The sequence below is a fragment of the Ictalurus furcatus genome, chromosome 21 (genome assembly GCF_023375685.1).
Source record: "Ictalurus furcatus strain D&B chromosome 21, Billie_1.0, whole genome shotgun sequence".
Taxonomy (NCBI): domain Eukaryota; kingdom Metazoa; phylum Chordata; class Actinopteri; order Siluriformes; family Ictaluridae; genus Ictalurus; species Ictalurus furcatus.
The window spans coordinates 20,294,015-20,308,242 of record NC_071275.1 but is presented as its reverse complement, the minus strand read 5'-3'; the positions used below and the strand labels follow the sequence as shown (position 1 = coordinate 20,308,242).

General features: G+C 48.3%; 1 protein-coding gene across 2 annotated transcripts in view; it reads left to right on the top strand.

Annotated features, from left to right (window-relative positions):
• cacna1da (calcium channel, voltage-dependent, L type, alpha 1D subunit, a) overlaps positions 1-14,228 on the top strand; it is a 92,282-nt gene that overhangs the window by 6,912 nt on the left and 71,142 nt on the right. For both annotated transcript variants that reach the window (XM_053653601.1, XM_053653599.1), the window contains exon 3: positions 462-567. In XM_053653601.1, the coding sequence (XP_053509576.1) occupies positions 462-567 (106 nt within the window). The remainder of the gene's footprint in view (positions 1-461; positions 568-14,228) is intronic.

Sequence of the window (14,228 nt, the reverse complement as noted above, 5' to 3'; positions counted from 1 at the left end):
CTACTGAATAGGACGCAATAACAAGAACGTTCTGAGGTCTGTGTCTCGATGGAGTTCGCTCTGGGATCTCGCCTGGTTCGAGACCGTACGTTATTGAGCCTCACAGTCGATAAGTAGAAGATAAGCTTCTTTTTAAACATATATCCAATTTGGATGTGCTGAAATAGATTTGTCTGCTAAAGCGAAAGTGCCAAATCTCTGTTTGTTAAGTGGTTCACAGACTCCAGATATCGATGCTGCAATAATAAAAGTGTCTGAAACAGACAGCGGTGGATATTAAATCCAACCCAAGCATCCACTAAATGAATCTGTGTTATTAGATGGGGCTCTGTTAAAGGTTTCTCTGAGTAATACGCTGTTTTGTGTAATGTTGTGTTTTTCATCTTTTGAGAGTGAACATTGTTACTGTTTGGCGTCTGGCTTTAAACAGATATTACATTCCTTAACCGTAGCGCTCGCAGGCCATTTGATATCTTTATACTAATTGCTATTTTTGCCAACTGCGTGGCCTTAGCCATCTACATCCCGTTCCCTGAAGACGACTCCAACTCGACCAATCATGACCTGGTGAGTAAATAACCACCGTCACTATCACCATCACCTTTCTGACCTTCTGAACTCTTTGCATTTTATGACCTAGCACCTAATCATGATAAAAGGTTAAAGGGCATCACCGTGGAGCCCGGGGTCTTATTGATTGATTCTAGTTTGTCTTCGTTTGGGCAGGACTGAGTAGTGCTCTCATTCCCACTGCGGATTACTGCCTGGGGAATTGTGAAGGACGCTAAGTGGCTCGGTCTGGATTAACTCTGGTGTTGTGTTAGACAGCGGTGTTAGTAACTGAATATCAGAACCGGTACATGCTGTACAGCGAGAGATTCGCATTTGCATCAAAGCAGCAGTTTACAGTGTTTAAAGCAGCGGTATGTGATGTTTAAAGCAAATGTTTGTGATGTTTAAAGCAGCGGTATGTGATGTTTAAAGCAAATGTTTGTGATGTTTAAAGCAGCCGTTTGTGATGTTTAAAGCAGCGGTATGTGATGTTTAAAGCAGCGGTATGTGATGTTTAAAGCAGCGGTATGTGATGTTTAAAGCAGCAGTTTGTGATGTTTAAAGCAGTGGTTTGTGATGTTTAAAGCAGCGGTTTGTGATGTTTAAAGCAGCGGTTTGTAATATTTAAAGCAACGGTATGTGATGTTTAACGCAGCAGTTTGTAATGTTTAAAGCAACGGTATGTGATGTTTAAAGCAGCGGTATGTGATGTTTAAAGCAGCGGTATGTGATGTTTAAAGCAGTGCTATGTGATGTTTAAAGCAGTGGTTTGCGATGTTTGAAACCCTCTGCTGCCTGAGAAGTGAATCATAACTGCAGTAAAGACCCTGACAAGCCTTATGTTGCAGCTGCATGTTCCTCGTGTTTCTGGAGAGCTCTGGTTCAGTTAGGTTGGAGATAATTATAGGTCTTGCTACACTGTATAAAAAAATGAGTTACTGCAACTTTAAATCTGCATCAGTCTCGATAAACAGTGTTTATCATCAAAAGGAGAAATTAGTGTTACGTTAAACTTTTCCTCTCATCACTGTATCTCAGTCCTGTTTGGTTTTGGATGAAATATCAGCATGCTAGCGTGCTAATATTTGGACTAGCTCAGCGTAAGCTATGTACTGATATGAATCGCTTTATGCTAGCGATAGCGGCCTAGCTTTTAATCACTGTTTACAGAATGACTTTTTATTCCACTACTGTCTCTGAAGAATTTCTCAGTTCTGTCGTTTGTTTTTTTTTGTTTGTTTGTTTTTTCCCCCCACTTTCATCTCTCTGTGAGTAAAATGATGAGATGTCCTTCTTAAAGAAAGACACACACGATGCTGATTTGTCTGTAGACCCACAGAACACGCAGCTGTCCTCGTGTCGTCCTCCTGAACGCGACGGATTCGTCTCTGGAGCTCGGAGACGTCGCTCGGCAAGACGGCCGCCTCCCAGACCGAAGGCAGGAAGTGTCTTGAAGTGTCGTGTTAAATACGGCAGTAATCGGCGCGCTCTGGCTTGAAGAATGTTCTGTCCTTGTCGTGTCACCATGGCGTTACGTGTAGCGTTCTGATCTACATCACGTGTAGCGTTCCTCGTCAGAACGTCCGTCCCTTTACGAGCGTCTCCTCTCATCTCCTTTTTACGACCTCCTGCACGTGTTGTGCTGAATAGCTGTGATTGTGTGGTGCCGCAGTGGCATATTTAGGGAAGCGGCGCACGCGTGTGTGTGTGTGTGTGTGTGTGTGTGTGAGTGTGTGAGTGAATGGTAGCTGGTGAATCAGCTGTGACGTGTCGTGTGTTTCTCTGAATACGAGGCGAGACGAGGCAGCTGAGTCTGAGATCGGCGAGTGAAAAGCTCTCGAGTCAGCGCACGCACACTTCCAACTGGCAGAAGAGGATGAAATAATAAAAGGAATTATATATACAGCGGTGAAACAAGTTCCTGTTCTCACTTAACAGGACAAAAAACCCCGCAGCTTGTTACACGGTGTTACCGAGAAAGCGCAGACTCCTCCGTTACAAAGCGCTGACACTGGAGACTCCTTCCATAAAGGCCTCCATAAATAAACATCCCCTTACACAAAGCTTCACCGTATCAACGACTACGCATGGATTTTTCTGAACAGGCGGTTACTATAGAAACGATAACGTATTAGAGCGAGCGCATTAATACAGACCTTGTGATTTGCAGCTGCGCTACAGACAGAGCCGCTGGTATGTTCTAGAAAACTCAACACCTCCTCTTCTGACCAATCACGGTCCAGGATTCCACGGCACGGCGGTATGAGCACGAGCAACAGCCGATACACTCTTCTTTAGTCTTTGCACACGTGACTAAAAAAGAGGGAGCGTTTGAAAGAGCCGTTTTTTTTGTTGTCATTGAGCTTTATATTATTTTAATGAATTAAATTCGTCATTGCTGTCGGTCAAGTAGTTCTCGTTTTATCCTCTCCTGCTGTTTTCATTATTGTTTCTGTGATGCGGGAAATGCTTCTTAAACATGTCAGGGACATACATGGTGGAAAAGCTTCTCCTGTACGCAGACTAGTCTCAAGTATAATGTTCTTGGTCCTGAGCCTGCTTAATATCTCCGTTCTGGGTCAGTGTGTGCGTGTATGTGTGTGCGTGTATGTGTGTGCGTGTATGTGTGTGCGTGTATGTGTGTGTGTGTGTGTGTGTGTGTGTGTGTGTGTGTGCGTGTTGCTCTGTGGGATGTTACCGCAGCAGGTGACTGTTTCATCAGAAACACAGCGTGTTCAGTATCACACACTGCCCAGGTAGCCTCCCCCAGGTGCTCTGACGCAGGGACGAGGCTCAGGAAGCTGTGTTAAAATAAACTCACGGCCGTCTCGTTACTCTGTTATCACCGCGTACCTAAACAACTCTGATGTGTGTCACTGCTTCTGAGACGAAATGATTCACACTGATGCACTCCAACAGTCTGAGTAAAGTTCACAACACAGTTAAAGCTGCCAACACATTCATACAGCTCCATTTACAGCCGCTGCTTGGAAATTATTAATAGTATAGACTGACAAACGGGACACGCCTCCTTCACCGAGACGGACGGAAACGGGACACGCCTCCTCCACCGAGACGGACGGAAACGGGACACGCCTCCTCCACCGAGACGGACAGAAACGGGACACGCCTCCTTCACCGAGATGGACAGAAACGGGACACGCCTCCTTCACCGAGACGGACAGAAACGGGACACGCCTCCTTCACCGAGACGGACGGAAACGGGACACGCCTCCTTCACCGAGACGGACGGAAACGGGACACGCCTCCTTCACCGAGACGGACGGAAACGGGACACGCCTCCTCCACCGAGACGGACGGAAACGGGACACGCCTCCTTCACCGAGACGGACGGAAACGGGACACGCCTCCTTCACCGAGACGGACGGAAACGGGACACGCCTCCTTCACCGAGACGGACAGAAACGGGACACGCCTCCTTCACCGAGATGGACAGCTACACTGGACATGCCTCCTTCACCGAGACAGAGAGAAACGGGACACGCCTCCTTCACCGACACTGAGAGAAATGGGACATGCCTCCTTCACTGAGACTGAGAGAAACGGGACACGCCTCCTTCACCGAGATGGACAGCTACACAGGACATGCCTCCTTCACCGAGACAGAGAGAAACGGACACGCCTCCTTCACCGAGACAGAGAGAAATGGGACACGCCTCCTTCACCGAGACAGAGAGAAACGGGACACGCCTCCTTCACCGAGACAGAGAGAAACGGGACACGCCTCCTTCACCGAGACGGACAGAAACGGGACACGCCTCCTTCACCGAGACGGAGAGAAACGGGACACGCCTCCTTCACCGAGACGGACAGAAACGGGACACGCCTCCTTCACCGAGACAGAGAGAAACGGGACACGCCTCCTTCACCGAGACAGAGAGAAACGGGACACGCCTCCTTCACCGAGACAGAGAGAAACGGGACACGCCTCCTTCACCGAGACGGAGAGAAATGGGACACGCCTCCTTCACCGAGACAGAGAGAAACGGGACACGCCTCCTTCACCGAGACGGACAGAAACGGGACACGCCTCCTTCACCGAGACGGAGAGAAACGGGACACGCCTCCTTCACCAAGACGGACAGCTACACAGGACATGCTTCCTACACCGAAATTGATTGAAACAGGACACGCCCCCTTCACCACGACACTGTGTGTGTGTGTGTGTGTGTGTGTGTGTGTGTGTGTGTGTGTGTGTATGTGTGTGTGTGGTGCATTGGAGAGACCTGTGTTCATAGATGTACGGTCTCATTCAGTGTGTTATTGGGCTGTGACGTGGAGGTGTGATGTTCTGGCAGGACACACTGTGCGTGTGTGTGTGTGCGTGTGTGCGTGTGTGTGTGTGTGTGTGTTTATGTGCGTGTGTATGTATGCATGTGTGTGTGTGAGGTGTGACTGCATTGCACTCGCAGACTATGGCTTCCACACTTTTTGTACTTGTACACACTGTAGACACACACACACACACACACACACACACACACACACACACACACACACACACACACACAGGTGCATGCTGGATGCTTTTGTATACTGTCGCATACTAACTCTGTACACATCATCACCTCTGTTTCTATTACACACACTTTTCCCAGGCTCACCTGTGTATACACACACACACACACACACACACACACACACACACACAGAGACTGTCAGACAGACTGGCGTCCTGTTGAAAGGTCAGTGGGATGGAGGATGCTGTGGGCTCCTGCTGCTGCTGCTTAGACCTGTGTGCCCTTTTCATAGCCAATAGCATTCACAGACCTTACTGTTTATATACACACCACACACACACACACACACACACACACACACACACACACACACGTAAACACAGACATATACTCATACAGTAATCTCCCTCTTTTTTTTTTTTTACAACAAAATTACATGTACTTAAGTGTGTGTGTGTGTGTGCATGTGCTTAAGAATGTGTTGTGAGAGTGAATACGAGTTTGTGCGTCATGGTGTGTGTGTGTGTGTGTGTGTGTGTGTGTGTGTGTGTGAGGGAGGCTGGCTGTGTCTGCAGACCCCAGTCGGGGTGATGTCTGAAGAGTGTGTTTAATCACTTAGCTAACTGCTTATTTATGCCTCACGGCCTGACACCCCACTGCTCTTTGTCTAAGTGTGTGTGTGTGTGTGTGCGCGTGCGTGTATGTGTGTGTGTGTGTGTGTGTGTGTGTGTGTGTGTGTGTGTGTGTGTGTGTGCGTGCCATGAAGAATGAAAAGGCTCTGGCGTCATCTCGCTGACCCGGCTGAGGTTTTCTTCAGGTGATTTTGTGCTCAAGCATTAATAAACGATCCGCTTGCGGGCACGGGGTAAATTGCACTCTCGCGCGCGCGCACACACACACACACGCACACACACACACGCGCGCGCTCTCCCCTCGGCTGGTGTGTGGGACGTACCTGCCGCTAGAAGGACAAAATATGAATTAGCGTTAGACCGGTCACGTCCTACACAGCGTTTGTTTGTGTGTGTGTGTGTGTGTGTGTGTGTGTGTGTGAGATAGAGAGAGAGAGTGTTTACTGTCCACACTGAGCATGTGCATTAAACCAGCGACATCTCTGTGTGGAAATAGGCGTCGTGTCGTCGTTTCTGTTTCTCAGATAAAGATAGACACGCTGATGAAGGCGGGCTTTACTGGAAAACGTTTAAAGACACGTCCTCGTGAGCGGATAGAGTCGTGCGACGGAGATCGCCAGGTCGCATCACCGAGGCCGAGTGCACGCTACACGACTTCCCTGTCCCGGAGTCATTCCGGGGCTCGGTGATAGGCGCGTAACACATCGTACCTCTGAACGACGACAGTGTCACACGTGGCTTTGGAGGCGTGTCGGCCGCATCCAGGGTATCACCGTGACTGGCTGGAAAAGAAGTGGGCGTGGCCTGACGTGTAATACGTGTCATGTACAAGTACCATCATTACGTCAAAACTCGGTTGTAGCTGCTAGTGACTAGCATTAGCATTTAATGTGTGCGTTACAAGGTCAGCGGTGCTGTAAATAACTGTAACTCTGCTCATGATTAAATCACACCGCCACAACAACAACAACAACAACAACAACAAAGCTCGCTGTTTGGATTTAAATAAGCAAACACTTAAGAGTCTCTGATTGGATCATTACTGCGGTGATTAATACTGTGTGTTTCAGCTGGAACTGACGCAGTGTGGAGCTTTTCGTTTCTTAAACAGCCATGCCGGAAGACGTGTCCCGTGGTGGTGGAACAGACGAAATTATCGGCCTGCATCGAGCAAAGAAAACAACTCTGGGGATTGTTGAAATCCCTGGAAACGGGTTAAGAACTGAAAAAAGAACAAACGCTCGGCGGAGTCACATGGTACGGACGAAATCGACAGCAGAACACGCGGCTGTGGTTATTCGTGAAAGTGAAAGCGTTTCCACGCGCGCAACGCGCCGAGAGGTTAGAGGGTCGGGACCAAACAGCCGTGTGGCCACGTGAAAGCCACGTACGTGTTCGTGAAGATGATCAGACAAAATAAATCAATAAAACGGCTCGGCTAGGGAGCGTAAGGATTGGACTGTGGAGCAATGGGAAGAGATCACGTGGTCTGATGAGTCCAGATTCACCCCGTTACCCTCTTCACCTATGTGCAGCGCGTGAAGCGATCACGCGTAGTGTACACGTGTTCAAGCCTGTGGAGGCAGTGTTACGGTCTGGGGTTGCTTTTTCAATCCGGCTGTACAGGTTCGCTAAAACTGGGCGTGTACGTGGTGCTCACTAATATTACTGTCGGTTCCTTCCAGCACCTGCGGGACAAATGATTACTAAATAGTCCCTTTAAGGTTATAATATGATTTTTTTTTCAGGAGTACCCAGTTTTGTATCTTTATCAGAGGCCCTGGAGGACACAGTGTACCTTTTTTATTAAAGTACAGAATTAGAGCACCGTGTTGTACCTTTTAGTACCTCGGGGAATATAATATAAATGTACCTGTACCGTACCTTTCTATCTGACAGTGCTGGTGACCTTGTGAAGTCAGACCAGAGCCTCACAGGACGGTGTTTCGTCAGTACGCGAACCTCAGGAAGAGCCGATCCGGCTCCAGGAGGCGTTATCAAAGCAGTGGTGCAGTTTGGTTGAAGGGTTTTATTCCGGTAGTGTTTTGATTTTGTCCACCGAGAGGCGACGCGTCGTCGTGACTCATCTCGGCCGCTGCACCGTGCGCGTTTGTGTGTCCGTGTGCGTTCTTTGTGTTTTTAATCTGGCTGTGTGACGGGTAGCATGAGGCATGAAGACGGATACACGGAGTCTTTGATTAAAGCCCTGGAGGTGAAGTGGGTTTACACCAGAAGTGCTCGTATATCGGTGTACGGTAATGTCTGCCAGCGCGGATTAGTCCGTGGACCCTTAATACTGGCTGATTTCTTCAGCTAAATGATATATTGTTTGAGAACGTGTGTGTGTGTGTGAGAGGAATAATGGCTGGTTAAATGATCGATTCATTAACTCGCTGCAGTCTGATGCTCATTCCTATATTTTGGATGCCCAGAAACGTAATAATCCTAACAGTGAAATCTGTCATAATCCCAGATTATGACGCCCGAGTTAGCTGGTTCGATGCGTTCGTCGAGACCAGTGAAAGCGGCGCCTCTGCACAGTTAACGTCCTCGTAATGTTCAGACCGTGAGCTGTGACGTTCACATAAAACAAACATCGATACAGTACGGAATAAAACGCTCGAGGGCACGCGGTTACGGTGACCCGATCCGTGACGGACAGCGTACGAAGCGCAGTCAACGCTCCAGCCCTGAGGTCGATCGTTTTCCGATAACCGCACCACCCCGGGTGTTTTATTCCTCTTACGCCGCAGCAGTTTGCCAGTGATTACGCTTGGCGGAGAACCCGGGCGCGTTCACGCAATCCGACACGCACCAGTCACGGCGCTCCGGAACACTGCGGCGGAGCGTCACGGCTTCACCGGCCGGAGTTTTAAGGTATATTAAAAGGTACAGTATGGACCAACGTGAGCGCGGTGTAGTGAGATCTAATCAGCAGAGAGCCATTTATTTACATTATATTCCCATCGCGTCCATATCGCCGGGCTCTGCTCGGATGTGCTGGAGACCAAGAACCTTACTGTGCAGTTTAGGCGGCAAGGAGGACGCTGTTTTGCCCAGTCATCACTAGGTTTATTGTGTGTGTGTGTGTGTGTGTGTGTGTGTGTGTGTGTGTGTGTGTGTGTGTGTGGGTGTGTGTGGGAGGGTGTAGTTGAAATGTTGAGTCAGGTTACAGTACGGCTACTTTTTGGCTGGAAGTTGTGTTTCCTGAGTGGATGGTTTGTGTGTGTCAAGCGGTTTTGTTAGAATGAAGTATCTAATAATTTAGTGTGTGTGTGTGTGTGTGTGTGTGTGTGTGGTGAAAAAAGAATATGTACTATAAGTCTTTGGAGCATAAATAAACTGTGATGAGTCAGAGATATTTCTGGGCTGCTCCGCCCCCTCACTCGCTCCCTCAGTGCTGATGTATGAATAAAACAGATGGGTGAAGGGCTAGACGTCCGTTTTCCCTCTCTCCCTCTCTCTCTCTCTCTCTCTCTCTCTCTCTCTCTCTCGTGTTGTCAGCAGTGATGGTGTAGGCAGAAAATCTCTACACTGTCGGGGAGTGAGCTATAGCCAAAATGATTTCTCTGTCTTATACCACAGCAATTTGCCAATGATTACAAATGTTTATTTATTCCCTCGTGTAATGTTGTGGCACATCCATGAAACAAGTTATTTCTAGCAAAATAAATAAATAAATAAAAAACAGAAACCCCCCTTCCCCCCCAAAAAAACCCCCTCTGTCCTGAAGACGTCGGGAAACTTGGTTATACCTTTCTCTCGGACCGTTATAAAGCGCGACGCTGCAGACTACAGATGCACCGAGTGCAGTTTCTGATTTTTATCTTTTTTTTTTTTTTTTGTAAGTGTGACCTGTCGGCAATCATCTTTGCCGATTCCGATTTCCTTTCTCAGAACTATAATTGACAGCATATACAAACAAAAATCTACTTTTCTCCGATGCAAAATGGACCCCGGATCCACGAGGCAGCCCGTGTTCCGCGGCGTATGCCCCCGAGCCACGTCTTGGTGGTCTCCGCTCCACCAGCGAATGCAGCATATAGTTAGTATGTGCTGTTCCATTTGGTCAGAACATCCTGCTGCAGTCTTTTCCTGGACTGTTCCCGAATGTCAGGAAGTCGCGAATACGCGAGCGTTGAGCGTTTAAAATGTCCGACAGTCTTCCTGGCACTTGCCGCCACATCAGTGATGCACAAGCAGCTGTAACGCACGTCAAGCGCTTGGATTATGTTTCTTGCATGGTCTGGAAGCCCGACGCGCACCCTGCTCTTGTCCGAACCCCACCGCTGCGACATCGTGTCTAAAGTTGCTGCTCGGTTGGCAGCGGTATGGACCCCCGTGCAGAAGTGGCTGTTGTCGCTGGAAATCTCCGTCCACGCGCTGAGCAGCCAGGCTCAACACTGACATCAAGATTACGTGAGAGGTAGAAATATCCGTCGTGAAGCCGATCGCTGCATGGGGATCGGCTTGTAACAGGCTGCGCGTGTGACGCGACACGACACGAGATTAAACACCTCGGGCAACGCGGCGTCGGGAAAGTCCCGCCTACTCGGTATTGTGTATTTTGGCCCGAGGGAATTTCTCAGATTTCTGAAGCCTCTGTCCTCAACTATAGAGAACGGCCGGACATCCAGGGCCATGAACTGCACGCGGCTGTGAGCAAAAATACGTGGACGCCCGAGTATAACATCACCACTTTCCACATAGAATAAATTTGCTCTAGACTTTAGCTGATGTAGAAAATGAACGGTGTAGCTCATTTCAAAGTCTATGACATAAAAAGAAAAGTGTTACAATGAGTCACAAATCTTAGGGTCTTGTCAGGAAGGGCTGTGAATTAGTCGATTAGTTGGATCAGTTGTGTTGGGAGCAGGCAGCACTGCTGTGTGTAGGACATGAGGAGGATCTACAGGGGTCAGTGTTGTTCTCCCAACCACATGATGAAGTGCACGTTGAAATAGGTAGTATTTTATCTGATATGTCCTCCTCTGCCACTCCTCTCCTCCCCCCTCTCCCCCTCCCCCATCTGTCCACATCTCCAGCAGCAGCCTGTAGCACGCTCCAGCCTTTCATGGCGTTAACAAAAGCGCCTGTCTCTCTGACAGTTGGATAAGTGGTCCACTCAATTGTCGGTAAATCGTTAGCAAAAAACAAGGCCTGCAGCAACCAAAGGGCGTCCCCACGTACACGTCTCGCACCGTGATGAATCCTGCAACCACACGCAAGAAGCACTCCTGCTTCTTCGCTCTTAGTCTTTGCTCGAATTTGTTTGCCAGTAATTTTACTTAAATGTTCTTAATCCACCAGCACGCGCAGACGCTCCGTGTGGACGTGTTTTTTTTTTATCGAGCGCAAAAGAGAAAAACGAGGACAAGTGCGTTCGGAGTTTTTACAGAAATTAGCACGCAAGCGAAGATCGTTCTCGACCGAGTTGAACTCCCTCTGGTGTGTCCGCCGCCCGGCCGAGAGGTCGGGGAAGAGATTTTGTGATACGTGCCCACGTCATGACGTCACGGGCTCCAGACATCTCTGAGCAAAAAGGAAGTGGTGATCCTGACGATGATTTCGGGATACCGGTGGCATGCAGGTCGTCTCTCCATGAGCGGTGTGCACAGCTTTTCCTTAGCTTGCTTGCTTGCTTGCTTTCAGACAGCAAGGTTTTGCATTGTGGGTCGAGCTCGCTAAGCTGTCAATCTGCATCAGCTACTCACATCTCAGAGTCTGGAATTTTAGAGCGGGGTGAGCTAACGTCGGCGCTGAGGGTTCTGTGCCTCGGCGTGGACGTGTTTTAGGAGAAACAGGACTTTATTTTCAGCCTTCACTCTGATTCCGAGAGAGGATGTTTCGCGTCTTTCGTCTCGTTGAATTTCTCCTTTCGTTTTATTTTCTCATCGTATATTCAACTGACTCTTTTGCAATATTCTGCAAGTCTGACTAATTCTTTCACTGAGCATTTGAGCTTTACGTGTGTGTACGTAGGCAGCTATCTATCACGGGGAGCCTGGAGCCTATCCCAGGGAGCTCGGGGCACTATATGGGCTTGCCAGCTTATTAAATTACCGATTGATTGATCGTCTTTAGTGTATTTATGTAGTGCCTGTTTCATTAATGTAATATATCCCTCTTTTTTGTGGTGGTTTCCAGTTTTAAAAGACAAAAGTTAGAAGAGAGGTTAGAACCGCTGATGTGAGAGGTTGCGGGTTTGAATCTGGCTCGTCCCTGAATGTGGTGCCGGATGGAGGCGTGCAGGGGCTTGAGGAGAACCGGTTGAGGAGAGCTGGTGGTGGACAAGGAGCTGGTGAGGTGGGAGGTGGAGGACCAAAAAAATGCAGCAAAAAAACCCCCCCAAAGACAAAGAGGGGATGGATTTTGACCTCTCTCTTCTTTCAGCAACCCTGAGGTTGAATACTAACAGAAAGCATAAGAATTGATGGTGTGTTGAAGGAGCTGGATTCAGCACTCAGTTCTCAGTTATCCAGAGCACCTTTGCCATCAGTAGCACACTCATCCTCCATCTTTCTCACTTCCTTTCCTCTTGGGTGAAGACCCAGACTCTTACAAGCATTAAATCATGTTTTTAGTGCATCAGATGGCAGGTAGGTAAGGGAGTCAGCGTTAACATGGATTCCAGAAACCATTGCAGTCTGATGGAATCTTCATAAAATGGGCGTTTCTTTGCCAAATTGAAATGATTTTTTAAAATAAATGCTAGAACATTAAGAATACAAAGCCAACACGTCCCATTACAGTTTCACAACCTACAACGGTTCGGACGTTGCCAGGTTTTTCAATTCACACTACATGGCAGCTTGTACACCAGTGGTCTCCAACCCTGTTCCTTGAGATCTACTTTCCTGAAGACTTTAGCTCCAACCATAACGGCTCCCGCAGGACCATCGCATCCTCGCCTTAAGAGGTTCTTGATCAACTAAAACGGGTGTGTTGGAGATGAAACCTGCAGGAAGGTAGATCTCCAGGAACAGTGTTGGTGACCACTGAGGCATAAGATGCCACATGTATAAGTCTAGACTTCAGCCCTCGTTCCTCAACACCAAGAAGTCCCAAACCTTTGCTGCTCATCTCCTGCAACTCCAACACCCACACCTCCAAAACATTTACCCCTCAGATCCCTAAACCTTACAGACTCCTTCCTCAATACCAACAACTCTTCACAACTCTTAGTTGCTTAGGTCCCGCAGCCTCTTGACTGAGAGAACATGTCCGTCTAGTTGAGTCACAAGATCTCGTACAAGAGTCTGGTCTTATAAGACTTTTCACTTTTAATCCAGAACTAAAGCTAACGCGAAAAAAAGCAAAGTCAGGGCCTCGAACAGGGGACAGCGAGCCTCGGAGACCATGACGCTAACCGCCACACCACTGCAGGACAAGTGACGTGTACCTCAATGTTTATTTTGGTATTTGGCTCATCAAGTCTTTTTTTCTGGAACATTCCCAACGTCATCACGCGGTGTTTTTGTTTGATTGGCGGTAATAATTATTAAGCATCTTCGCTACCTTGAGAGCAGACATCCTGCCTTACAGTGGTGTTTTTAAACAGATCTACTGGTGAAGGAAGGCGGGGCTTTTCTCCACGCTAACATGTGGACAGATCAAACACTTGGTCTGAATACTCCAGCTCTTTCGGGTGTGTCGCCGTCTTTTCGAAACCATGAGACGTGTGTACAGCGTGCTTCTCCTCTAGCTGCTGTTTGTTTTGTGTAGCGCACAAATGCAAGCGACAGAATCGGCGAACTATAGCGTCGTGTTCTCGTAGCTTCCACTCGGCCACGTCGCGGCTGTCCTATGAATAAAAAAACGCCCGCTAGGATTTTCTTAGCGTTCGCACCGTTCCCGAGTGGAAAGGGTTCTGAAGATCTTCACGTCATCCTGATTTACTGCGGCCCTCACTTCACCTGAGAGACACTGCTTTCCGAGGCGCTTTCTGTTGCGACGTCATCATTATTATTATTATTATATATATACACCCCTTCATTCGGTCATGTCTATCGGTCTGTCGTCCTGAATCCTCCACCCCGGACGACTTGCGTGTTAATCTTTATAATTAGCATGCAGCCTTCGCTAGCAGTAGCAGCGTCCAACTGCTAACTGCTCACAGGAACACTGAAGATACAGCAGCAGCCCAAAACATCTGCACCAGACTCGCGAACGCATGCGAAATATTTCACCGTGAACATGTTGAACGTGTTGAATGGAGCGCGAGGGGTCACGGGGGAAGTGCATTCAGTTACAGTGATGCTATTGATAGAACAGTGGCTGATATATTGATTTTCTTTGCTTTTTCCTCTAAGCAGATCCAGAGTAGTCCAGAAAATGCAGCACACAAGCCAGAAGGGTGTGTGTGTGTGTGTGTGTGTGAGAGAGAGAGTGTGTGTGTGGACGAATTAGTTAGGGTTTATGAGAAGCAATAACAGGATGTTTAATCATGACGGTTACAGAAGTGAAGCAGGTCCACGAGGAGTCGTATTATTCCCGAAACTCTAAAGGTTGTGTGGTTTGAGCAGATGGTCGTCGAGAGCCCCCCAAGGGGAACGTGCATGAG